This window comes from Propithecus coquereli, unplaced genomic scaffold (genome assembly GCF_000956105.1).
Source record: "Propithecus coquereli isolate 6110/MARCELLA unplaced genomic scaffold, Pcoq_1.0 Scaffold459, whole genome shotgun sequence".
Taxonomy (NCBI): Eukaryota; Metazoa; Chordata; class Mammalia; order Primates; family Indriidae; genus Propithecus; species Propithecus coquereli.
Genome location: NW_012150385.1, coordinates 2,579,943 through 2,606,915, shown reverse-complemented (window position 1 = coordinate 2,606,915; position 26,973 = coordinate 2,579,943). Strand labels below are relative to the sequence as shown.

The 26,973-nt window shown below is 53.4% G+C and overlaps 1 protein-coding gene across 2 annotated transcripts; it reads right to left on the bottom strand.

Moving 5' to 3' along the window:
• Window positions 1-7,085: 7,085 nt before the first annotated feature.
• Window positions 7,086-25,709, bottom strand: LRPAP1 (low density lipoprotein receptor-related protein associated protein 1). 2 transcript variants are annotated; one of them, XM_012655051.1, is made up of 8 exons: window positions 25,496-25,709; window positions 18,488-18,632; window positions 14,437-14,561; window positions 13,108-13,228; window positions 11,911-12,069; window positions 10,265-10,347; window positions 8,685-8,861; window positions 7,086-7,532 (listed from the first exon to the last, which is right to left on the bottom strand). In XM_012655051.1, the coding sequence occupies exons 1-8, from the start codon at window positions 25,700-25,702 to the stop codon at window positions 7,470-7,472; spliced, it is 1,080 nt and encodes a 359-aa protein (XP_012510505.1). In that variant the 5' UTR covers window positions 25,703-25,709; the 3' UTR covers window positions 7,086-7,469. The 2 variants fall into 2 exon arrangements, with proteins under 2 accessions (XP_012510505.1, XP_012510506.1); XM_012655052.1 differs by having other exon boundaries at window positions 8,685-8,810.
• Window positions 25,710-26,973: the final 1,264 nt, after the last annotated feature.

Below are 26,973 nucleotides of genomic sequence, written 5' to 3'. Positions count from 1 at the left end.
ATTAATATATGGTCAACTCTCTCAGCTGTATTAATATAAACCTCTCAAAATACTCCAACATGTTAGGCTGCCAATCACTTTCACTGGGTGGAGCTAAGTCTCTCCTAGAAGCGTCTGGCCCAGGAGCCGATCCTGTGGCTGCCATCCTGTGTCTTCCCAAATCAAAGCACTGAAATCCATCCCACCTCTCCTGGGGTGGACCCTTTGTTGTGGATCCTCCATCTTTTTTCTTGATTTATTCTTCCACTCCATGTGCCCTTCCTCCAGGAGCAACTGCGGACTTGGTGTCTGGGGATAAATTTGAGATCTGACATGCTTAGGAAAAAATCTACATTCTACTTTCACACGCCGCTGCTAGCACAGTTGGGTATAGAATTCTAGGTTGGAAATTATTCTCCTTCAAAATTTCAAAGTCATTGCCCACAAGTAGACTTGTGCCACTCTGATACCTAACTCTTCCCATGAGATCCAGTCTCCTCATGGTATCATTTGATAATCTTTTCTTTACCTCTATTGCTTCTGAATTTCACAATTATTTTTACCTGCTATACTAGGGCCTTGCACTCTGAAACTTGCTCTTCAGCTGTGGAAAATCTTCTTGAATCATTTGATAATTTTACCACTTTCCATTTTCTCTGATCTTTTCTGGAATTCTATTATGCAGACTGTTGGACCACCTGGGTTGCCATTTAAAATTTCACGTTTTCCTTGCTATTTTTCGTCTCTTTTCTGCTACCAGACATTTAATTTCCAAGAGTTTTCCTGTCTCATTGTGGTTTTATGGTGTCTTGTTCTTGCTAGAGATGCACTCTCATCTGAGGATTTCCTTAGTTCTCATTTACAAACAGAAAAACACTCAAATCTCAAGCGTACATCCTGATAAACTCTTCACATGTACAAACCACGTGAAGACCTAGAACATTCCCCATCAGCCAGAGCTCCCTCCTGGCCCCATGCGGCCAGCACCACGAGTGGCCACTGCTGCCCTCCATCACTGTAAGTCTGTCTCACGCTCCGCTTCTCATGCTCAGCGTAGCGTTGAGATCCATCTACGTTGCGTCTTAGTTCATTTCTTAACTGTTCCTGTTCCGTTACACAGTCACACCACAGGTTATCATCCAGTTCTCCGGCTGATAGACGTTCACGTTGTTTCCAGTTTGGACTGCTGTGAATAAAGCCGTTACGAACATTCTTGCAGACACACACATTTATTTCTCTGGTGATGTGTGTGGTAGTGGAATTGCCAAGTTATACGGTAGGGAAATGTTTACTTTTTAAAATAAACTGCTAAGTATTTTTCCAAAGTGGTTTTTACCATTTTGTATATTGCACCAACAATATGAGTTCCCGTGGCCACACATCTCTCACCAAGCCTTGGTGTGGGGCCTGTCTTTCCAACTCCAGCCGCCCTAAGGGTGTGTGCAGTGGCATCTCACTCGCATGTCCCTAATGATGCTGCTGAGAGCCTTTTCGTCTCTCCCGACCACTGGGGTAACTTCTTCAGTGAAGGGCCTGCTTAATTGTTTGCCCACTGAGAAAACTGGGTCGTAGGATTCCTGACACAGCCTAGGTATGAGCGCTTTCTCAGACACATGCTGTCTTTTTTCACTCTCTGCCTTACTAGTCTACTTTCTTAAGGTTATCTTTCGATAAGCAGAGATTTTTAATTTTGATGAAATCCAATTTTTTTCTTTTATGACTCTTTTTGTGGCCTGTTTAAGATATGCTCCTGTTTGCCTCTAGAAGCTTTTTAATTTTAGTTTTAACATTTAGATCCATGCTCCATCTTGACTTTCGTGTATGGTACAAAGTTTAAATTTTTCCCCCAAATGAGTCGCTCCAGCTCCATTTACTGAAAAGGTCTTTCCTTTAGAATCTAGAGGTACTATTTGGTTCCTCAAAATCTATTAGGTAATTCCACTGTTCACAGTTCCTTGAAGATGTTTTTGTCTTTTCTTTTGTAAGCAATAAACCCTTTTATTTTATAGTCCATCACTGGTCATTCAGTATCTAATGTCCTGTTGTTATCCTCATGGCTTCTCACTCGGGGGCCTGTTTCCTCTGTGCTTGGTTATTTTCAACTGTGAACCATTCAGTGTTCATGAAAAACCCTTTTGGGTTTGAGAACTAGGACCCAGATAATTCTTCCGGAGAGTTATGTTGACTTCTGCAAGGGGGCAGAGCACCGCCAGTGCAGAGCCACCTTAACGCAGGCTTGCGGCTTCAGGTTTCCCGTAGCACGGGAGCGATGCTCGCCCAGTGAGCAGCTCCTGGGGGGCTGGCCGTGGTCAGCTCTTGCCAGGAATGGGATTTTCTCCCTTGAGTCACCCTGAGAGTATGGACTCGGGGTCTCAGCTTCCTATGGAGGTTCTCCCTCAGACCCCACAGGGCTGATATGGCGCCTCAACGCCTGTCCTCTTTGCTGACAGGTCCACCAGGACTTGTGCCTGCAAGCGCCTGGACTGGCAGCACTGCCAGGGCAAAAGCACCCAGTGTTCTGCTGCAGAGACCTGCCAGGCTCCTGCTCCGTGGCCTTGCTTATACCCTCCCAGCCCGTTAGACTCCAGTGCTTTCCAGAGACAGTTAGTACTTACTATGGCATATTTATTTCCAGTGTGACGGTTAGTCCAGACAACCGAGGCTGCCATCACCGGAATTGGAAATCTCCTTGTTCTTTCTTCAAACAAGCATCTAAGGTTATAAATCCCCTCGAATCACTTTAACCACATTTCCCCAAGTTCTGGTGTGCAGTATTTTCACTACCATTCAGTCTGAAATATTTTCAAATGTCTGGTATGATTTCTTCTCCAATCTATGTGTATTTTTTTTAAGTTTCTAAATGTACTTACTTTGTCTTTTGATTACTGATTTCCTCCTTAATGGCACTGTGGCCAAAGACCGTGATCTATATTACTTATCTACGCACTACCTTTTGAAAGTTACTGACGTCTGCTCTGTGTCCTAGTACACAGACCATTTTTAAATGGCCCGTGTGTGCTTGAGAAGAATGTTTCCTCTGATGGGCATAAGTGGATCAAATTGTTAACGGCATTGTTCCATTCTTTCACATTCTCAATCAATGATCTAAGCTTCCATTACAAGAACCGAGAACAACTTAAACACAAATTAGGTAGAACAAAGGAATTTTAAAAGAATAAAAAGAGCAGAAGTCAATGAAAAAGAAAACAGAAAAACAACAGAGAAAAATCAGTGTAACCCAGAGCAGGTTTTGGGGGGAAAAGAATCTATAAAATTTACACGGAAAGGTCAGACACAAATGGAAAAAAAAAAAAAAGAAATCTATAGAGTTGATAAACCCTTAGCTAGACTGATGAGGGAAAAAGAAGAAAAAATGCAAAGTACGAACACCAGGCATGAGAAAGAAGAATATCACTAGATAGTCCACAGTGATTAAGAAAAGAGGATATTGTGCACAATCTTATGTAAATTATTTTGATAACTCAGATGAAATTCCTTAATGAACGTATATTTAAAAAAATGACATGGGAAGAAATAGAAAATCTAAATAGCCTCTTATCTATTTTTGAAAATTGAGTTCTTAATCAAAAACTCTAGTGCAAAGAAAATGCCAGGCCCAGATGGCTTCACCCATGAAATCTATTTATGGGTGAAATAATGCCAATTCTATATAAACTATGGCAGAACTTGCTTTAGGAGGCCAATTTAATGCTAATAACAAACATGACAGAGACATCACATAGCAAGAAAATGAGCAATAGAGACCAACGTCTCTTACAGACATTCATGCAAAGTCCTTAACCATGTAACCACGTATCAGCAAAGCTAATCTGGCTGTACAGAAGAAGCACAATACATCATGGCTAAATGGGAATCATCCAGGAATGCAAGGTTATTTTGGTATGTGAAAATCACTGCAATTCACCGTGGTAACTTGGTAAGGAAGCAAGCCTTCATGAATAGGCATCAAAAAGCACCTGACCACATTCAACACCCAGTCATGAAAACACACTCAGAACTAGGATATAGGGAATCTCCATGATCTGATAAAATGCATCTATAAAAACCCTAAAGCTAATGTGAAAGACTGCACACATTTTCACTAAGATGGGGAATAACATAAGGACGTTGGCACTGGATGTCCTTGCCAGGGCAGTAAGAAATATAAGGCACAGAGGTCAGAAAGGAGAAGCGAAACCACTGTTATTTACATAGAAGCACCCAGAAAACCCTACAGTCCACAGAAACGCCACTAGAACTAGGGTATGTAAATGGTAGGGTATGGGAGATAAGAGCACTAGACATAAACAACTGAAAAATGAAATAAAAATACAGTGTGCACAACAGCACCGCACATCTAGTATCTAGGACCAAACCTAATGGAAAATGTGAACGACCCACACAAAGAAAGCTCCAGTCCACTGCTGAGAGAAATTAACGACCCACGTAGCTGCAGCAATACATAACTTCATAGCTTGGAAGGCTCGATACTGTTAAGATGTCGATTCTTCCTAAAGTGTACTCAAGACACTAAAGAAAAAGTATTCAAAAGTGTATCCAAGGGGATCTCTATTGAAATTCTAGGAAGCTTTTTTGGTGGAAACTGAGAAGCTGATTCTAAAACGCACATGGAGACAAAGGACCTGAACAGCCCTAAGAGTCTCATAAAGAGCTGGAGACACACAGTCTGCTTTCAGGGTTTACTGCAAAGCTCCTGCGTCAAGGCAGTGTGGCAACAGCACAAGGACAAAGAGAAGTAGACTCACAGCTGAAGGGTCATTTGATTTTTGACAAAGGTAGCCAATCAATTAGTTGGGAGAAAAAAGTCTATGTAACGAATGGTGCTCAAAGATATGAGAAAAATGAACCTTGGCTACAATCAAAACTGGAAACCCAGACGGTTCATCTGCAGGTGACTAAATGAACTGTGGTGCACCTACACGATGGGACATCACCCAGCAAAGAAAGCAGTCGAACACTGCCACATGCAACAACCTGGATGAACCTCAGACGTCGCATGAAAGAAACCACATGCACACACAGGCAAATCCACTGCCTAATTCCACTTATGTGAAATCCAAGAACAAGCAAACGCTATGGTAACAGAAGGCAGAGGGGCGCCTCAGGGAGGGGCCTGGCTTTACGGAGTTTAGGAAATTGTCTATCTGGCTTTGGACAGCAACTCCATGAGTGTCTGACCTCCCACCTCACTGACCTGAACCCTTTGGGTGGGCTTGTGTGTTTACCACCCCCAAACCCCAACTCCATAGGAACCTGCCACAGGACAGAAACAAACTACTCCACGATTAGACACCACTGAGTACCAGCCAGAGTGCCTGTAATTTAAAAGTCTGAGTACCAAGTCCTGGCAACCAGCTCGTGCTCTCTGTCCACCCTGCTGGTAGAAACATGCGACGTGGAATCGGCTACTCTATTTGAACAAATGTACACGGCAGGACCCGACACTTACTCCTAGGAGCCAGAAAAGGTGTGTGCAAACATGCAAACGCATGTCCTTGCTGCAGCTATTCCAACCGGGTGTTATTACATCAAATGTCCACCAACAATAAAATGGAGTTAACAAAGTATGGTATAGTCACACAATGGAATGCTACATGGCAATGAAAAGGAACAAATTTCTGCCAGACAACATGGTCGAATCTCAGCAACATACTTAACATAAGAAGCCAGACACCATGCACACACAAATACACACAATGTAACTTGCTGAAATTTCTACAACGCTCATACATGGCAACCAACCTTGCTCAAGTCAAGAGTGTGGACAGCTCTGGGGTAGGAGTGTGGGTGGGTCCAGCCAGGACACTGGTGTTGTCCACGTCTTGCCCAGGCTGTGGCTTCTGCACTACCCACTTTGGGATAATCCATTCAGTTGTGTGTGTTTTGCATACTTTTATGAAAGCATGTTTTACTTCAATATAATCATTTAGAAGTTGAAGAAAAAAGCAGCCACAGGCCCCGGGCTCAGGGGCTCACTCTATACCCAGTCTCCTAGGTGGGGCAGTAACAAGCTTGGGAGGACACACGTTTCTCTTGGACACATCTGAAGGCCAAGAGTCCTCTCTGCTTATGACTCCTCAGAGGGTGAACTGAACTAGGGATCCCCGTTTGTCTCCACGTGCTGGGCCCAGCCCCACCCAAGGCCTCGCACCCCCTAACTTGTGAACCCGCGAGGTCTGTACTCTGCACACAGAGCACCTGGTGGGCCCCGAGTTTCTGCCCTGGAGCTCTGAGTCTGACAGGACCAGCGTGGAGCAGATGAGCATTTCTTTGGGCCTCAGAGGCTGCACCTGAGTGGACGTCACCCCAGCCCTGCCTGGGAGGGACACATCCCAACTGGTCTGGTTAGCGTGGCAGACACCACGTGGAGGACACAGTGAGGCTCCTGTGCCAAGGGGAGACGGGGTGCTGCACAGCCCATGAGTGAGGCTGGCATCGCTGGGCCAGGCGGAAAGCCACACATCACCCAGAGTCCACGCAGGAACGGGACGCCTGTGAAAGGACCTGCAATGTGCTACGCTCTGGGCCCTGCCACCTCCATGCCCCTGACACACAAACTTCCAGCATCCTGCCTTTAGCCTTAACTTTTCTTGTACATCGATAGCTAAGTGGATATTCATGTTTGGCAGATCTTGACATTCCAGCCGAGATTCAGCTGTTGCCAAACCCAATATACTGGTCAAACCTCTGCCAGGATCAAACTTGGGAACTGCTTCTGATCCTTGACTTGGGTGACACCCAGCCCGTCAGCCGCTGAGTCAGAGGCAGGAGAGATCATGCTTATGCTGGCTGCGGAGGCCTTGCAGCCTCGTCAGGGTCTCCTTGAGCCCTGAGCTGCAGAGGTGAGAGCAAAGAGACACCACCCCAACCCTCCACAGGCCTCTGCCCTGCCATCTTCATCTTCAATTCTCAAGAGCTTTGGCTCTGAGCCAGGCTGGCTGCAAAGACCTTGGGGGTGCAGAGGGGACAGGAGCGGATAAGGAGCATGAGGGCAGAAACCACAGTCAGCAGAGGGCCCCAGAGCTGCACCACCCAGCGCTTGGCTCCACTGTGGGCTGGCTCTGGCCAGAGCCGCCATGACATTGAGTCAGTATTAGATGGTCTAAACACTGCACTGTATTTTTAAGGACTTTGTACATAGTATTTCCAGTGGCAGAACTGTAAAATTTTTGATACAAACTGCATTGTTGTAGTAGAGGACTGGCAGGTGGCTGGACATCAGGGCCCTCACCGGAGTGTGACTGCCATGCTCGCTGGAGAGGAAACAGAGCCCCACAACCAGAGAGGGGACTGAAGTTGGATCCAAGACGAAGCCTTGGCAGCCAGTGAACAGTCATTTAAAACGGTCCTTCCTGCCACAACTGTGACTAGCCCCCCACCACCTTCCCCGTGGCTGTCCATGTAAATGCTGCCGCCGAACCCCTGGGCCGCCTTCGCATGCTCCCTGCCGGGCCGGGCTCGCGACGCCTTCAGAGCTCATTGTGCCGAGCTCGTGAGATCCTGCTGGACAGATCCTGCAGGTGCTTCTTCACCTGTGGGCGGAAAGCAGTGCATCAGCTGAGGACGACACGGCGTAGTCCAGTTCCATGAGGTCACAGCTCGCCATCGTGAGACGCACGATCTAACGAGCTCTCTAACCTACTCTGCAATTATCCACCTGTCCAGAAGTTGTCATAAAGAAATCATAAAGGCAGCTCACTATTAACTAGAAAACATCCACCGAAAAATATTAAAAACGAACAGCTGGAAGCAGACCCTACTGAAAAGGAAAACTATGTTTTCTCGTCATCTGTCATCATTTTTAAGAGCAACAATGGGAAATACTCTGGGATGGGGCTGTGGGCGAAGGTGCCTCTCCCTCCCGGCCCCCGACCCTGCCCGGTTACGGATTTCTCAGCCAACGATGCATCTTTCTTCCATGGTCAGGTGAAGCTAGACGAGTTTCATGTTTCATCTCTGCCCATCACAGGTGAACTCCCTGCAAATTCTCAGGCTACAACGTTAACTTCAGGCTCTGCTTCCTGCCCTGCTGGCGAGCCTCTGGGCCACAGGCTGCTGGTTTCTCCCCTCATTCCCTGCCAGAGGCAGGTGCAGACCCACATCACCCTCTCCTCTCCACACCTTGGCCTTAGTTTATTTCTAAAGTTTTGTTTCCTTTCAAATCAGCAAAAAGGCACAAAAGAGACTCCTGCCCACTGCAGCCCCCAGCCCCTAATTCACTGTGGAAGCAGCTGGCACTGTGTCCACAGCTTCTGGTGCCTCTGCGGTAACTCTGTGCTGCTGGCTTCCCAGCCCTGTTCCTGCCTGTCCTCCACCACCTGACCCAGAGGCTGTTCTGCAGAAAGGGCTGGAAGGAACCCGATTTGCGGGTTATCACAAACGATCCACCCGGCACCCGCTGCAGGGCGCCCAGGTCACGCCCCATCTTGGCCACCACAGGGGATGAGGACACTGCCTTGGGACTCTTGTTCACCCGAGGGTCAGGAGATCACACTGCACGCGCTGGGAGCTTCCCAGCGCAGACCACTTTGGCCGTCGTTGTCCTGCACACCCGAGAGACATGGGCTAGATCTTGCCCAGGAAGCGTAAGGAGAGCTGGGTCAGCTGGAGCCCTGAGCCCTGAGCCCTGCAGGGGGCCTCGCCACCTTTCCTCCCGCCTCCCGGGCCTGCGGGGCGGGACCCACCGTGTAGCCCAGCTCCTTGGTCTTGCCCTCCAGCAGCGCGTGCTTCTCCTTGCTGCGGCTGACGCGCTCCCCGTCGCCCATGCTCTCCGCGTGCTTCAGCTTCTCGTGGGAGATCTCCAGCTGCTTCTGGTAGTGATTGTGCTTTTCAATTTTGGCTTCAAAATGTTTAAGCTCCTCCTAGAACAACAAGCCCTAAGTGCCATTCGGGGCCTTGCTAAACCAACATCACCCATGGGGATGCAGGGGCGGGGCACACAGTAGGCACAGGGACACACCTAGTAGTGACGGGGAGGGCAGGCTGGCCCGGGCAGCACCCTGGAAGACAATGTGATGGGCACTGGCTAACTAGCTCTGAACGGAAGCCCCAGGGCCCATCACAGCCACCCGGCACGAGTCTGCACCTCCCTCTTGCCGGACCTGACCCAACCTCCTTGCCATCTCTGTGACGGCATCCCCACCCCAACCTACTGGGTGTCCGGGTCCTTCCTCACGCTGACCCCACATCCAGGCTGACACCCGTGGCTGCCACTGCGCCCTGCCCTCTCCCTCCCGCCCTCATGCTGTGTCTGGGACCCCAGCCAGACTATGGTCCCAGATCTGCCCTGGCTGGCTTCGACCCACTCTCCCCACTCCTCCTGCCAAGCCCCACACGGGTGCCTGCTCCCAGCTAAGGTACCCCAGAAGCCCCGACCCCTCCTGGGTGTCTAAAAGGGCCCTTCCTGGGGCCATGGAAGCACTAAGCTCCACGAGGGCAGGACCAGGCCCAAGATGGATGCGCGGCATGGGGACATCACTGAACTCAGGGACACATACAGACCCCGCTGCACTCCAGCTCCTGCCAAGATCACTGCTCACAGGCTGCCCTGCTTCCTGCTGCTTCCTCAAGGCCACCCACCAGAATGATCCAGAACTCTATATGCTCCAGGACTCCCTTCCATCCGAAACAGTCCCCTTCCAAACAATCCCAGTTGATGCTGGTGCCCCCAGCCCCCCTCACCCGCCACGGCCCAGTCCTTCCCTGACCCTTGACCCTCGCATGCTCACATGACCCACTGAGCACACACAGCTTTGTCAGAGCAGGACCCACACTAGGCCGCCGCTCAGATGTTATGAATGAACGAAGGAACCAAAGCCCCTTCCCTCAAGGCCCACGGCCCCAGTGTAGGGTTTCAGTGTCTCCCCCGCAAAATACTTCAAAGCACCAGCTCCCAGCAGCCCCCGCCCCACCAGACAACTGGGCCACCTCCTCCCCCTTCTCAGCACCCCTCGTGCACAGAACGTCCACCCCAGGCTAAGCAGAGCCCCCTGAAGGCAGAGGCACCCAACAGGGGCCACCGTCCCTGCAGACTGCAGGCCTCTTGGGAGGGGCGTGCACACACGGTCCCACGCAGGCCACTACGAGGACGCCAGAGGGACGCAGAGGACAAGAAGGAAAAGGGTCTAGACAAAAACATGCATTTGTTCACTGTATGATTAAGGAAAAAATAGCAAAAGAATCCCTGCCACCTCATCAGGGTTCAAAAGGAGAGACGGCTGCCAGATAACTTTGCTGAGACGGCATCGACCTGCACTCTCCTTACCCGGAATGACTCCAGCTCCTTCTCAGTAAGGTTGGCTGTCTTGGCCAGGTCCCACAGATCAATCACTCTGGGTTCCTCGAACTCTGCGCAAGAGCAAAAGCAGCTTCAGTGGTCTACGCGGTGCATGCACTGGAGCCGAGGGGCTCACATGGCTGATCCAGCCCGAGGGAGCTGTGGGTGTGAGCCAACCATGACTGTGTGAGCGCAGGGGGTGGGAGAGCGCGCTCGTGCCTTCAGCGTCCTTGGAGGCACAGCGGGGCAGGCTACAGCTCACATGACATGGCTGGAACGTGGCTTCCTTTTCCCTTTGGTCAAAGGGAATACTTTTCCTTTGTGTCCAAACACATAGAAGCCGGCAGCTGTGCCCGGGAGCTCCACAGCGAGCACCTGGCTGCTGTGACACGTATGGCGAGGTGAGGGGCGGCCTGCTGCAGAGGCTGCTCAGGCCCTCAGTTAAAGACTGTCCGGCCACTGTCAGGCTGCCTCCCTCCCAGCTCCTAAGCAAAGCAAACCAAACTGAGCTCCTCAACCTGCGCTGGTGCTCAGAGAGGATGCGGTGGAAGATGCCTCCCCCACCTCGGAGGAGACTGGACCAAGTGGCCTGCCCAGTGAGCCCATCACGGCAGCTCTGCTCCTTCCTCTGTACTGACGCTTCCTGTCTAGGACCCGAGAACCCTGGGCTCACAGGGGTTGCTGGAATGACCAGGCAGACCAGCAGGAAGAACTACAGGAACAGGCTGGATGCGCAGGAGACAGCCCAAGAGAGGGAGGTCAGAGCTGCCATTTGCTGCACTGACCAGAGCCAGGCTCACGTGGGTCCCTTTTTCCCTTCAGTAACGCAGTGAACCCTCATGCAGGTACCACCACCACGGCAGGCGCAGGGAGCCGGGGGTTGGGGAGGCACACGGCTGACACCTGCATAACACAGCTGCCGCCACAGAGCCAGCCAAGGGGAGCTGGGCGCCAAGCCCCATGTGACCACTGTGCTAGAGAGGAGGTAGTTCTGCCCGGCACCTGTGGACAGAAGCCAGCCTTGTGGTCTCAACACGGCAAACACATCTCTCACTGGCTGCCGCATCCGTGAGTCTAGAGCAGGATCTGGCACATGGCCAGCATGCGATGCATGTTTGTAGCATGAACAAATACACACAATTAGAAGCTACGTGAAGTGACGCCCTGACACACTCCATGTAAACCCTGCGCAGGGCTCCCTGGCCTGGGTCCTGAGCGAGGAGAAACCCAGCGAGCAGCCTGCCAGCGAGGGCTTGTAGCGCACGAGTGAGGACACTGGTCTGAGCTGCCGAGATGGTGGGGCCGCCCGTTTCTGTGCTGAGGGAGACTAACCCATGGGCAGTGACAGCCGTGCTTGAGGACCCAGAGAGGGAGCAGAAGGGCCCGTGCATGCTGGGCCCAGGGAGATGTGGGAAGGTGTGGCCACCCGGGGCCGTGGCTGACAAGGGCAGGACTGGCGGCTAGCCACGCAACAGCTCCTGGGGGCGGGGCCCTGCTGTAGTCCCGAGGTCGGCTGAGCGTGACTAGGGGCTTACTCCATGTACTCGCCCGCCACAAACACAAGCAGAGACAGCCCCATCCTCAGGAGCAACGGCCAGCGCAGGGGCATGGGCAGTCAGGGCTGTGGGGCTCACCGGCCTCCGAGTCGTAGCCCTGGTGGCTGACTCTCCGCAGATGGCCGAGGCCCTGGTTGATGCTGCGCAGCTGCTCCTTCAGCTCCGCGTGTCTGCTGTGCAGTACCTCACCCTTGATGGAGCTCAGGTCGGAGGGACTGATGACGTTCTCGTGGATGTCTGTGCAAACGGAAGCACCATGCCTGGTGAGCTCCTCCTCGAGAAGGTCCAGCGCCTGGGCAGCCCCAAGCCCCTGCCCACCCGGGTGTTGTCTAGAATTCACTTGGCTGAGAGAGCTCAAAAACACTCTCATTTCTGGCTGAAAGTGTTTCCCCCTTCAGTGGGCCCCTGTAGCCCTAGACAGTAATGTGGGTGCCGTCTCCTTTCGAAGGTGAGACACAAGACCACATGTGTTCTGGGGCTACACTTGGCAGAGATGAAGGCAATGCGCCTAACCCCATGGGTTGACTCTGGTTTCTGGGGCTCCCATGCCCTTCCCTGCTGGTCACCAGCCTCCAGCGTGCTCTAACTGTCTCAGGGAGCAAAAGTCACATATTTGGGAAGGGTCTTGAGTCCAAAACAAAAGACTCATCAGAGAAAGTCATGCCAGTCAAAAGGCAGCAACTAGGCCAGGCAAGGTAGCTCATGCCTGTAATCCTAGCACTTTGGGAAGTGGGAGGATCACTTGAGGTCAGGAGTTCCAGACCAGCCTGGGCAACATAGTGAGACCCCATCTCTACAAAAAACCAGAAAAACTAGCTGGGCATGGTGGTGTGCGCCTATAGTCCCAGCTAATGGGGAGGCTGAGGCAGGAGGATCAGTTGAGCCCAGCAGATGAGGCTGCAGTGAGGTATGATGACTTTACTGTACTCTCGCCTGGGCAACAGAGTGAGACCCTGCCTCGGGGGGGGAAAAAAAAAGGTGGTAGCTGCTGGTCTGTGATGTGGGTACAGATGCCAGTGACAGCAGAGGTTGCCCAAATCACTTAAGAAATGGCTCATCTGACCAAATACATTTGGGCAATATCAAACACAGCCCTTCCTAAACAGTGCAATTCCCATGCACGAGCTGGGTGGAAACCTGAGGAAAGGGCATGGTGCGTCCCTCCCCACCCAGCAATGTCATGGGTTGGGGCACTCTGGGGCCAGGGCTGCCCACTGAGAGGGCACACCCCAGGTACAGGGCTCGCAAGGCCCTCCCTATAGAGGCAGAGAGCACCTTCAGTTCTACTCAGGGTCTCCAGCAGGACATTGTACTCGTGAACTTTCTCTTTGTGATGCACAAACTCCCGCCAGAGCCTGTCCAGTTCTTCGCTGGAGAATTTCCCAGAGGTCTTCGCCTAAGGAGGGAACAAGAACTTGAGTCAACCCTTGTGGCCTTGCCAGTCTGCCCATGCCATGGAGCCTGGATGCCCCCCAGCTGAAAGCTCCCCTGTGGTCAGGCAGGATCCTTTAGGTGTAAAGTGCTCGGGCTGGTTCTTGGCCATTACGACCCCACAACCCTCTAGTTGGGTTGTGTGTGGCAGGAAAACAAAAACTAAACTGTGGAGGAGAGGTCCAAAGTTGGTCCTGGATGTGTCTGGGCTCAGTGGGAGACAGACACCATGCTGGCCAGGTATGGGGAGCAGAAGGGTCCTAGAGCCCGCTGTCCCCTGCACCTGCCCGGTCTCCTGGCTGTGGCTGGCAAGAACAGCAATGCCATCTTCCTAGAAGGACCTTGGGCCAGTCCCCTCACTGTGGTTCCACCTGCCTCCCAGGCTGTGCAGTGACCCAGGGAGAATGCAGGTCCAGGGCACGGCCGGGGAGGCCACACAGGACCCTCCCTCCCTCCAACTCTGCCCCCTTCACGGCTACATCCCTCCTGACCAAGGATAGTGAATTGGTATTGGGTTGGTACAAGAATTCCAATCCTTGACCCCAAATCAGTGGAATCCAAACTGTTCTAGACCAGCAGCTGGTGGAAAAGGGAGCAGACTCGACTAAACCCCGCCACGAACCGACCAAGACACTGCCACATCCCAACGCCTGGCCCCACCCCATCCTGAGGCTTGCACCCCACGGAAAAGAGCAGGGCAAGCCCAGCACTCCTCCCAGACACCACACTGAAAGCCCACCCGAAACACGCTCCCCTGGCTGAGGACACCTTTCCTCATCACAGAAGCATGTCCGTGGGACAAATTCTCAAAATTAAAAAGTAGACACAAAGTAAAAAGTTCAGCCACGTTACCTCAGGATCCTGTGCAAGTTAACTACATGCTAAGCACATTCTACATATGTGAAGGCCTAATAGTTATAAGCCAAATAGAATTTCCATGTTGAAGGGGCAAGACATATTCTAAACAAGAAAGCTGAACATATTCACAGGAAAGGGAAAATGAGCACAGAACAACTGCATCACAGTTCCATTAAGAAACCAGTGTCTTCTGAGACTTGCCCCAAACCCTGGGCTGCGCCTGATGGGCCTGAAACTCGGCAGCGCAGACAGCAGCCCCACCTCAGCTCTCGACACCATGCAGGTTTTCGAGGCCCTGGAGAAACGCAAGGGTACCTTGTGCCACAGCTTCTCCAGCCGCGGGTCGTCCAGTGAGTCCTCCCGGGAGCTGTCGCTGAGTGAGTTGCTGTCCACCTGCCGGGCGTCCTTCCTCCCGTCCAGGCCGTACTTGGCCAAGATGACTAGGAGAGAAGAGGAGGTTTATTTAACATGGTTTCCTTCGAGAAATGGGAGCCAACACATCTTAACTCTCGGAGTGGGTGAGACAGGTTTGCTTCTCACTTTCTGGAAGTTTCCTTTCACCCCAGTTTTATGGATGACCACTTGCGATCTGTCGGAAATAAGAATATAAGCAAACTTGGGGGCTGCAAGCCTCCCAGCATTTACAAACAGGTCCAGCGACCCACGGAACATCCCAGGACAGACACAGCCCCAATTTCTGCCGTGGGGCAAACTCTTATGACAGAACAGAGGCCCCACTGGCTGAGTATGCAGTGTGATGGCGGGGTGAGCTTTCCAACAGCCCAAATCACATTTTTATTTGGAGGAAAACATTTTCTAAAGAACAAACTTCAGTGTTCAGCCAGGCGCAGTGGCTCATGCCTGTAATCCTAGCACTCTGGGAGGCTGAGGAGGGAGGATCACTTGAGGTCAGGAGTTCGAGACCAGCCTGAGCAAGAGTGAGACCCCGTCTCTACTAAAAACAGAAAGAAATTAGCTGAGCATAGTGGCGCATGTCTGTAGTCCCAGCTACTTGGGAGGCGGAGGCAGGAGGATCCCCTGAGCCCAGGAGTTTGAGGTTGCTGTGAGCTAGGCTGATGCCATGGCACTCTGGCCTGGGCAACAGAGCAAAAATCTGTCTCAAACAAAACAAAACAAACAAACAAAAAAACAAAACACTTCGGTGTCAGCAGCTTCTAACAGAAAGTTACTAGTGGTAGCCAGGAGAAATTTTGTCACCAGTGTGCTGCTGCCCAGTCAACATGGGGGTCGGGGGGAGCTTCCAGACAATCTGCCCACGTGTTACCCCCAAGGCCCAGAGGGCTCTCATGTGTGGGCCGGGTTCGCTCCCATCACACATTGTCACTACTAATATGAGAGCAGGGGCTAAACACCAGCCTGGTGCTCAGGAACACAGCGAGTAGAGCCCAGGGTGTTGGTCTAGCCTCTGTCCAAGGTAGCAGCTCTCCAGAGGCCGGAATTCTGACTTGCAAACTGGCACCACAGTTCTGTGGGACAAGCCCTCTGCTAGATGTCCCTGGAATCCAGGACTCACCTGCTTGCCCCTGCCTCTTCCAGCATCTCCTCCCACACCCTGTTTGTCCCGCCACGTCTGTTCCTTAGTTGGAAAAGGGCTTGCCTGTCGTCCCTTTCAGGGGGCTCTCCCAGGGCCCACCTCCTGCAGAGCCCGCCCTGCTGTTCCCTTCAGGGCCTCACTTGGCCTCTCCCAAACTCCTAGCCCCTTCTTCCCTAGAAGCTCGGTATGGAGCTTCCCCGGTCTTCTGAGTCACCAGGAGCTCGGAGCCAGAGGCTGGAGAAGCTGCCTCAAAATCCCATCAAAAGGCAAACTGCCCACAGTCACACTTGGCAGCCTCCTGTGAAGGTTCCAGATTCTGGGGTGCTGGGTTCTGCATGGAGCACTGAAGCTGGCGGTAGCCTCAGGAGTGCAGGAGCCTTGGAGCTCCAGAGAGGACAACCCACCCTGCATCCTGCGCCTGGGAGTGAGGCGGCCCAGGGGTTGGGTGGACGTGGGGATGGCAGCGCACCCTGGAGCGAAGTGCGGGACTATCCCAGGACTGACCCCCTGGCGGTGTGCTCCCAAGGTGCTGGGGCCTGGCCAGGTGACCAAACATCCTGGTGTGCCCAGGCAGAGCTGGCTACAGTCAGTGCCCTAGGGCTGTTAGTAGCAGCGCCCGTTCTCATCCCCAGGCTCCTGGGCTAGACACTGCACTAGATGGCCCCAGGCACAGCATCAGCCTTCGTGATGGCTCGGGGGACTGAGGGAACTCGGGGAGCCCAGGTGCCACATCCAGAAGGTAGGCCGGTCGCCACTCAGAAAGCATGGGTACCCCAGGAGACCTCGCCCTCCTGAGTGCTCGGCAGGGCCTGTTTCCTGGACGCCAGCTCTTCGCATCCCACTGATCTTCTGCCAGCTCACTTGGCACCAGCAAAGAGACCAACATCACCCAGGCAGTAAACAGAGGCAGCTGCACATGGGCCACAGACCTGGATTCGGCCAAGGCTGGAAGCCACGCGCAGGGAGGACGCTGAGCCTCGCAGCGAGAGGAGCTGGTCGTGAGCCCACCTCTCTCTGCCTCACATGCTCCTCCCACTCGGCTCCGGGCCATCCTCCGGGGGGCTGGTTCCCTCTGGGACGGATGAGGGACTCTCGCAGCTCGACCCTCCCAGGCTGTTGCTGCCACACGGCCAGGTCCTTCCCCGTCAGGGGTTAACTCCGGGATGGGCTCCTTTCCTGGCCCTTGGGAGTGGCCTCAGACATGCAGGTTGGGGGGTGACTATCCAGAACCGTTTCCATTGTCCCCCGTCACCTGACAGTCCCTGTCACCACATCCTGGTCTATGTTCTGCCCACACCCTTGAACACATACAGTAGAAATGAAGTCAGCTCTCTGCCTTTATTCCAGACGCAGCAACACGGCGTGCCTGGTGATATCTGCCGAGGGCAGAAGCAGGGCAGCTGGGGACAGAGCACTGGCTCTGGAGTCAGAAAACTCCTGCTTCAAATCTTGGCTGCACTACTCTCAGCTGCACAAGTCTGGATGAGTTACTTAACCTCTCTGAGCCTTTCAAATAGGGATCACAGTATCTCAGAGTTCTAAGCAGTAGATGTTCTGGCATTAGGCCTAAGGAAGGGACTTTGGAAATGGCAACTTGTGTCACTGTGGAAGACTTATGTCACCAAGTGTTGTGACGCCTGAGGAAGACAGCATGTGGGCAGCACCAAGCCAGAGCAGACTCCAGGCATGGTGGGGCTTTGTGGCCACACTCGGGGGCAACAACTACAGTAGCAACAGCCACCATCCCAGCCCCCGGTGGCGAGTACTGCACTTGGTTCATGACCACAATCCCATGAGACAGGAGGAGGAATGGGGCACGGGGACCCCGCAGTGCGCCCAGGTCACACAGAGAGTGGGGGGTAAAGAGGCGCCCACAGTCGGGCCACAGGGAGGCACAGGCTCGCCATGGGACCTGATGGTGCCTCCTCTGCTCTTCCACATCCAGACAGAAGGCAAGCAAGCAGTCAGTGGGAGCACTGCTCTCCGAAGTACTGCTGATCCAAGCCCCACAGGGCAGGGCGCCTGGGACCCACCCTCTTCCTGCCAGAGCCCTGCTTGAAAGGCAATGGTGAGGGGAGGATGGTAGAGAAGGAGGGTCTGAAAGAACAGTCATGACCTTGTCTTTTCAAAACCTCGGGGCCTGAGAACACATGTGTCTTCCACATACTGGGCGCCTGGCAGACGATTGCTCTGCCTCTTCTTGAATACCCACGGGAACAAGAAGCTCGCTAACTGCGTCATGACACAGTCCATTCTGACATTAGAAGGCTATTTTCATAACGTTAAAACCTGCCTCCCTGGAACTCCAAGATGCTGGGGACACGCCTGCTGCCTCCTCCAGGCGGCTGAGCATTCTGCTGCCCAAGCACTCCAGGGCCTCTGGCTGCCTGCACAGCCCTCCCTCCAGTTTGCCAACGACATTCCTGAAACAGCACAGGAGCTGGGGCCACAGCCAAGGCCGTGCTGTCCTCGGAGGTGAGCCCCTGTACAGGCAGCCCCTCCCTCCTGGCGAAGGTGAGGGAACCAAGAAGCCAGCACCACCGAGGCTGGGCGGCCGCTTCCCCACACACTGGTTGAGCATCTCTAATCTGAAAACCTGAAATCTGAAACGCCCCCAAATCTGAAGATTTTTGAGCACTTCCTTCACATCATGTACGAAGGAACTGCTCACTGAAGCGTTTAGGATTTCTGCATTCGAGATGCTGAACGAGTAGGTATAATGCAAATATTCCAAAATCTGAAAAAAATCAAAGCCTGAAACACTTGTGGCCCGAGCTTTCCGGATAAGGGATGAGTCAAGAACAAAGGTACCGCTGAGGCTGCGTCTCAGTCTCGCTTCCTTCTCCCCATCTTCGTCTAAGCCTTCGACCTTCAGCTTCTTCAAGGCAAGCTCCTCCCTCTCTTGTATCTTCAGGTCAGCGTGGAGCTCGGCCAGCTTCACGGGGGCCAGATGGAGCTGCCAAGTGAGAACAGAGGGATCCGTGACAACCAGCTACAGAGCGACACGGACACAGCACGAGACACCGACCTTCAAGGAGGTGATGACCAGGAGATCCCGGGAGACCAGGAGGAGACAGAGTTAGGGCCACTGACAACAGGATTCAAAACCTCACATGTTCACGGACAAGAACGTCCAAAGACAGCCAGCCTTTATGCACAGACATGTCTCAAGCCACACTCTGGAAACCCCAAGTCTGCCCGGGCGCTGTTTCGCTAACTATAGCTGCCAGTGCTCCAGATGCCCACGCTGGGCTCCCATAGCGGGACACCCTACTTTTCTCACCCTGGCACCTGGTGACTCTCACTGGTCGCTCGGTAAGCAGGGTGAGAGGGATGCGGGGGCCCGGACGAGGGGCTTGGTGAAGATGCCCGCTACATTGTTCGTACACTACACAACTATCACAGAACGTAAACTAAAACACCAGAGAGAGCAGAAGATTGAATTTACAGAAAACTTGTGAATAAAACCTTAAAAACTAAACGCAAGCACAACCACGGCTGCCCTGGGACATGGGATGCTGCCCAGGCAGACAGAATGCACGGGGCGAAGGTCGTGCTCCCAGACAAGGGGAAAATAGCAAGCACAGATTCCTAGAAGTCCTTTTTCAAAAAAAAAAACAAAACCCACACTGTAATTTCAGATTTGCCCTGTCTTTACTTCCCAAGGACCCTCAATCTCTACCTCTGAAGTACACCATGATCTCCAATGACACCGTGAGACGCTTCTTAAAGGGGTCTGGATGCTTCTGGGTCAGGAATGACTCACCCTCTCGCTTCCCTGGTCAAGAGTAAACAACACAGGTACGAACCCTCAACGCTCCGCCTGGCCGGCTGCCAAGTAGGGGGCAAAGGCTGAGGGCTTCCCCACCCCGACCCCCGGCACGCTTTCTTCATCCCATCCCTGCCCCATCCAGCTCTGGGCCTGGGCTGAGGGAAGGACAAGCGAAGGTGACCGTTAGGCATGCTGCTTTGGGGTTTTTAAAGACAGAACTTAAAGGCCTATTTCCAAGCCACACCCAAGTCAGAACAGCTGGTCACAAGGCCAAGAGCGGAACAGAAGACAGAAAAACACTGGCCTCTCCATCAGGAGCCCTGGCTTTTGGTTCTGACCCGATCAGTAACAAGCGTGCATTGGGGCAGGCGCACCCTTCAGTGAAGCAAAGGGTTATTCTGTGTAAAGCAGAGTTACCAAGCTCTGTGTGAACCAGAATGTGTCACGATGTCACACCAGGGTTCATGGAGACAGGGTGCTGTCATTGGCTAATTGGGAAAAAGCTGCACACCTATTTACATTGTGACACAGGAATATTAAAGGCTCTGAAAAGTCCTGTGGCAAAGGAACCCATCAGCATGGTGGAGCCCTGATTCCCAAAGCTGTTTGATCTCAGACCAGTGAACTTCCCTGAGGACCTGCATTCTTGAAACAAGTCCTGGAGCGGATGCCTGCATGTCACTTCCCCTGGGGCTTCCCCACCATGACCACTCTGTGGCTCCAGGAGGGAGCCCCCAGCTCCTGCTCCTCCGAGCTCTGATCCAGGCGCACCGGCTGGAATTGTGCCATCACCTGTGTGTGTCTCTGATCGTGCAAGTTTCAACACGGCATCTGTTTTCCCTTGGAGATTTTGAATATTAATCTTTAAGTTTCATTAGCTATTTCCTAACATAAATAGACATAAATACAACACAAGCAAATATCTGAAGTATGTGTGGCATATGTCCATAAAAAGTTTACGTAAAAAGAGTCAATATCCACAGGAAACGTCAAATTAAGATCCAGCTGCTGTTTCTGCGGCACTCACACTGCCGACAGTCCCCTGAGACTTGTGGGAGGCCCAGACCTTCTGCCTGCCGCACAGCAGGAGTGCAAGTTTCCTCCGACTCCAAAGCCATCCTCTGTGTCTCCGTTGGAGCCATCCTCTTTGTCTGGAGCGTCCGCCCTCAGGAACCTCCCTGGCCCACTTGCCTGTGTGGAGGCTGAGCCACCCCTCTCCCTGCAGCTCACTCCTCCCTGCCGCTTGGGCTCTTGGGGCTGAGCCAGGCCTGGGGGCAAGGAGACCCCTAGACCTCAAGGGGCCCACGGGCAAAACCAGACAACTGGGTGATGGCACCTGCCAGCTCCGCCCTCTCTTCTCTCAAAACCACACCCCAAGCCCATGGCCACCCAGCTGTGCAGGCCCACCTCTCCAGGAGTTTAAAATCTAACTAGGGAAAAATTCAGATCACATAGGCAAGTTCCCCAAATGAATGGCAGGGCCAAGGGCAGGGAAGAGTTTCTAATTCTGTAGAAGTTTCTCTGACCCTGCTCTCCGCATCTCCCCTGCCGGTGCTCCTGGGGCAGGGTCTCTGTCGTTCAGAGCTCTCCTGGTACAGATCCCCTCTCACCTCCAGGGACCGATTTCCAGGCCCCTCCCTTACCTTAAAACCTGTTCACACAGTGCTCCGACACACCTCCACCTCACTGCCCCTCACCTGGCCCCACCTGCCCAGCCACTTCTCCCCTGAACTCTGCCCAGCACCCCACTGTGCCGTGTACGGAGGTCTTATCTGATCTGCGTGCTCCCAGGACAGGAAGAACTTGGCGATGAGGAACAAGCTCCCGAGGGAGGTCAGTGGGGTCGGGAAAGTCAGGGGACAGGGAAGAATGAGCTGAACGAGACTACTGGGCCACTCTGGAGGCACAAAGCCACTGCACAGAGCAGCCCTGGCTCCCGGGCTCACATTGCTTACAATTTTAAGCCCACATTTACCATTTTCTGTTCATGACACAAAGTCTTGGTGCAAGAGACAGGGCTTCTTTGTCTACTTCCCTACATGCTGAACATGGCTGCTGTTACTACATGGAGTCTTACTGTGTATCTTCTTACTTGCTGTGATGCTCAGAGAAAGGGGGGCCTGCAGCCTACCCCAGGGCGCCAAGGCCCAGGGCGTCCCTCCTGTCTAGGCACAAAGCCTGCCTGTGGCAGGAGCAGCACCCGTGGGGCAGACAGATGATTCTGGCTCTGTTCTGTGGAGTGAGTACTGGCGGTGAGTGGCCCGGGTTTGCCCTCTTTGGGGCTATGGGCAGAGAACCCAGGTGTTCCCTGATCACCAGCTAGTTCCTCTGCTGGGGAGCAGATCTGAAGGCCTCAGGCGGACAAAGCCCTGGCCCAGGTGTGCTTCCTGGTGGGCTCAAGGACGGGCACTATCACCTGTAACCTGTGGTCTTCCCTCACCCCTGTGGCCAACTGACCTGTCACTTCCTCCTGTCCACCTCCCAGGGCCCTGGGAGAGTCGAGCCAGTGCTGTTGGGAAGGTGCTCCAAGAGCTGTACCATCTGGAACCCATGCGGGAGTGTCCTTGTTCCGCCTTCGCGAACCACTAACTCTCAGGTCCTAGGCCACTGAGGGTTTAAATTCCGTGTGAGCTACTGCTCACTTTCCGCTGCCTATGAGCTAGCTCAGTGCTGAAAGTGCCCTGCCTGGCAGCAGTGCCACAGATCGGCCATCGGCTCCGCTCGGAAAGGAGGAAGGCAAGCAGGTCACACGCAAACGCCAGCTCCCATTTCTGCATTCTTTCACCTCTTTCAAGTTAAACGTTAATGTGTTAAATTAGAAGAACTGCTTAATGGAAACCAAGTGCAAAACAGAATCTGTCACATATTAAATAGTGATGATGCAAATATGCAGGGAAGAAAGTTGGCTTTTCTGGAACAAAAGATACCACCCCAGAGCTCGAAGAGGGCACTCGCATCCTCAGGTGGCCAGCTGCCGGCTATCTGTATCCATGCCCTGACTGTGCCCAGACCTGAGGACTCCGCACCACGCAGAACCTCAGAACTCTGAGCTCACAGAACTGTACTGCCCTGGTCAAGGGTGATGTGAGCGTGTCCATAGCGCTCTGTAGCCGTGCTTGCTACTGCTCCTCTTGGCGTCACCAGAAGACATGGCAGCTCTAAAGAGGGACAAAGTCCCAGACCTGAGGGCCACAGAAGCTCCCACAGAGGCTCCCCAAGAGAAGCCTTTGCTCAGCTCCCGCAGCTCCAGAGTTCCAAGGACAGCCCTAAGCTCCCGCCACCACTCAGCAGTCTTGCGACACAGTGGACGTATGTCAACACCATGAGGCTGGGCAGAAGCAACCCCAGTTCCTACCACCTAAAGCACATCTATGAAACAGGAACTGGGTGACTTCTCAGGAAGTCAAGACTTAAGATGCCATAATGGATGAAGCAACAATCCCCTGGCCCATCGAACAAGATGAAAAGTGCTTTAGTATCTCCTCAGAGGCTTCCCCTACCATGGCACCCAAGCATCAAGGCAGGTATCACGCCCCCAGGCCATGAAAGGCACGCTGGAAAGAGAAGGTTAGGCCAAGACTTCATCAGACTCTTTCTCTTACCCTATACCCGATGATACCCTAAGTAATGCTGTACACATTTTATATTTAGATTTTATATTTAGAAAAGAAGTGCTTAATGTTTTCATAAAGTAAATTGTAGAAAAGACAAAAATCTTCCTGGCTGGTGAAGGAAAGTCTCGGAGGCCAAGAGCACTGGCGACAGGCTGTGCCATGAGATGCTGCTCTGTGAAAGCAGCACTCACTCAGGCCAAAGCTCGTCCCTCATTCTTTTCCATGAGACCCCACTTCACGACCTCACCACCATCTGTGGCGGGGTAGGTAAGAAGCTGACGGGAACGACTGTCCGCAGGAACAATTCTCTGCTGCTATGAATCAACTGTGGCACCACCTCCTGCCCACCCCAGGACCCTGGTGCTCTCAGTAGCAAGAGGTGAAGCATGAAGACCGTCCCAGAAGAACAATGATACCATGAACAACCTTTACAGTAAAGATGTCCACAGGTCTGACGCCTATACACCAGCTCACCGAGGACGGCTCACCATCTGGGACCCCACTCCCACCAACTCCTGGTAAGCTTCCACTATCTAGAAGGAAAACCAGGATGAGTCAGCGTGTGCTTCACTGGTCTGCCTGACAGAGTATGAGGCTTTCTGGAAGTGGGGAAGACATACAAAATATCCTAAAACATAACCCCACTCTGGAAGAACTTCACATTCTGTTCAGCAAGACAGACTTCCATGTACAATTGTAGAATTTCAGAGCTAGAAGGGACCAGAAAGGTCATCTAGCCCCAAGGCCTCAGTCCAAATTTGAGGTGAGCAGCTCACCCCAGCAGAGTTACCAGCGAACAGACAGTGGAGATGCAAGAGGGATGTCAGGTCAGGTGTGCACTGAGCACTTGAGAACACGAGGACCATGCAGGTGCAGCACAAGGGCAGGTGAGCCCCAGAGTGGGGCTGAGGAAGCCACTGAGGCTGACAGGCGCAGAGGACCAGTCCTGGGAGGCAGCAGACAAAGCGGCATCTGGACGGGCAAGATGGGACTGACCAGGGCAGCTCAGCATGGTAGGGGGAGGACTCGGGGCCAGGTCACCAAAGCAAAGGGAGCCCCTTGGGTTCTTGGGCCCTAGAGTGTTCCCTGAACACAACCTCCAAAATATCCAGACCCATCTCTTCCTTGTTCCAAATTCTCATCCTGGGGAGACTCTCCACCCAGTCGGCAGATGAATGGCACACCCCCCACACTGGGCACGAGAGAGGAGGACAGGGCCCCGTGCCCCAGCCACTCGTGGTCACATCTATTCCCTGCTGCTCAGAGGCCCTAGTCCCTCAGGAGCCCCTTCCTCCAGGAAGCAGTCCTGCCTCTCCAGGATGGAGAGCCCACTCCACAGGCTGAACGAGGCTTCACTGCTGTGCCCTCCCCAGCAGAGTCCTCAAAGACACTGGTTGGGAACAAAGCTGGGGCATCAGTCCCCACTGTCCCTGCAGTCTGTTCCTCTCAACAGTCCCTCCCCCACCTCTTTCTCCCCAGCCAAAGTTCTTCCTCTTTTGCCTTCCAAAACATAGTTCTTATTTTACAAATTATTTACTTTCCTTCTCAAAGAGTGACAAATGCTTAAAAGAGGAACACTTCACAGAGGATCTCATCCGACCCTGTCATTTTAGAAAAGATGACAGTGAAGCTCAGAGGGGTAGGTCACAGTTTGCAAATACCCATGTCACCAAACAAAAACCATCATGTTAGTGAAGGAGCCAGGGCAGCACAATCGGTTAGCTGCAATCCCACTCAGCCCTGACTGGCCCAGTGACCTTGGGGATGCCCTTTCCCCTCTGGGCTTCTGTATCTACATCTCTAAAAAGAAGGTCAGATTAGATCATCTGTTAAACTGACCTTCAACACCGCCTTGTCCTGTGTTCTAAACTGATCCCACGTCCCTCACCCAAATTAATAAGAATGGGCTCGCTTCCGGAATTTCTGCTGTCCCTGCACACGTCTTTGTGCCCATCACCGTGTTTTTCTTTTTCTTCCATATAGACAGACATAAAGCGATGGAAAAGGTACAGGCCCGGAGGGCAGGAGACCTGAGATCTAACCAGGTTCTATCTCTAACTTTGGAGAAGTGGCTCAGCGCACGGGCCAGGCTGGGCAGCGTTGCAACCCTTAACCTTCGGCGGTCTCAACCTTCAGCAGCGCTGGGCTGCACCACAGCTCTCCGGCGCCAGCACCTAGGTCTCCGCAGTCTTAGGCAAATCACCTTCGCGTCTGGGTCCCTTTCCTGCCGCAGGTGGGGTCGGAGTGCCCCACCTGACCCTTGGAGAGGCTGTGCCAAGGACAGGGTTCGTAACCGGCACCCCCGGTCAGCGCAGGAGACCCGGCCTGAGCCCCCACCCGCGCCCCTGCCCCCAGGCCCTCGCTCGCCCGCCCCCCCGGGCCTCAGCTCACCCGCCCCCCGGCCTGCGCCCGTGTCCCCCGGCTCTCGCTCACCCGCCGGGCCTTCTCCCACAGCTGGTTCAGCTTCTCCATGCGGAATTCCTCCCCGGACTCCCGCTTCAGGGGTGGCTCGGGCTGGTTCTTCTCCCGCGAGTACTTGCCGCCGTGGCTTGCCGCGGGCCGGGGCCCGAGCAGCAGCAGCAGTAGCAGCAGCAGCGCCGGAACCCCGCGCGGCCCCAGCCAGACCCTTCGCGACGCCATCTTTCTCTGCGCCCGGACAACCCGCGCTCGGCGGTGCGAGGAGACGCCCCGCCCATCGCCCAGCCCTGCCCACCAGTTGCCGCCCCGCGCGCCACGCGGCCTCCTGGGAGTTGTAGTCTCCCCGGGCGCGAACCCCCCAGGAGAGGCCACCGGCAGACTACAGAGCCCAGGAAGCCCTGCGGAGATACGGGGCGTCTCCTAGGCAACCACTCCGCGGCCTCCAGGAGGCGGGGCGACTGAGCTGGGTTCCCGCTGCAGAGGCTGGACTGCAGCGTGTGGGCGGCGGGGCTAAGGTAGGACCCAGCCACACCCAGAACCCTGAGTCCGGGCGAGCGAAGGCCTCTTTCCCTTCTGCCCCCAGGAAAAATGAAAAGTTCAGAAATCGGGGCCCTGTCTGGTGAACCTGAGAATGTTCCTATTTATCTGCATTGATAACGACTTTTCCGTGTCATTCCGGGCTTAGGGCGGGTGGCCCTGCTTGGCCCACAGAGGTACAAGTGTCAGTGCTATCAGAACCTCACCACCACCTAGCCCACTCCCTCCCTTGACGGAGGAAGAAGAGCCTGCGGCCTAGGAGGTCCGGGAACGAGCGGCCCACTGAGTGGTCTCCAAGTGTGCAGGGGCGCTGACCCTTTTCCCGAAGACATGTACCTGCACCCCAATACTGCATCCCACTTACGGTGTACTCTCTATTAGAAGTGTTTGTGTACCTGTGTCGTCCGCCCACGTTTTAGTAAATCCATTGAGCAGAATTTAGCATAGTCTTCTTGTTGGGGGCTTGGCCAGCGAATTGAGCAGTAGTACCTTACAAGTAGAGTGGGAAACAGAGAAGGAGTGCGTCCCAGGTGGGCTAGTGGAGGCTTGAAAAACGTGCTTTGGGGCTCGGAGAAGGGACAAGATGAGCCCATCTGGCAAGAGTTACCTGAAAAGGCCTCCAAGGGTGGGTAGGATTGTGCCTGGGAAAGGAGGATTTTCTGAGGGGAAGGACAATGAGGACAAGGAAGGGAGTGGAGAAAGTATCCTGGGAGGAATCAATATTTATTTACTTACTTCTTTAATTTTTTTTAAGAAACAAGGTCTTGCTCTGTTACCCAGGCTGGAGTGCAGTGTTACGATCAGAGTTCACTGCAGCCTCCAACTCCTGGGCTCAAGCGACCCTCCCACTTCAGCCTCCTGAGTAGCTGGGACTACAGGCCACACCACCACAACTGGCTAATTTTTAAAAAAATGTTTTTAGAGGCAGGGTCTTGCTGTGTTGCCCAGGCTTGTCT

Excerpts from the sequence above, each read along its gene's own strand:
- LRPAP1 (XM_012655051.1), bottom strand. The coding sequence starts at position 25,702 with ATGGCGTCGCGAAGGGTCTGGCTGGGGCCGCGCGGGGTTCCGGCGCTG. Across the intron at positions 18,633-25,495 it reads TGTGGGAGAAGGCCCGGCGG|CTCCATCTGGCCCCCGTGAA; the intron begins GTGAGCGAGAGC and ends CTCACTTGGCAG. Across the intron at positions 12,070-13,107 it reads GACCCTGAGTAGAACTGAAG|ACATCCACGAGAACGTCATC; the intron begins GTGCTCTCTGCC and ends CCGTTTGCACAG.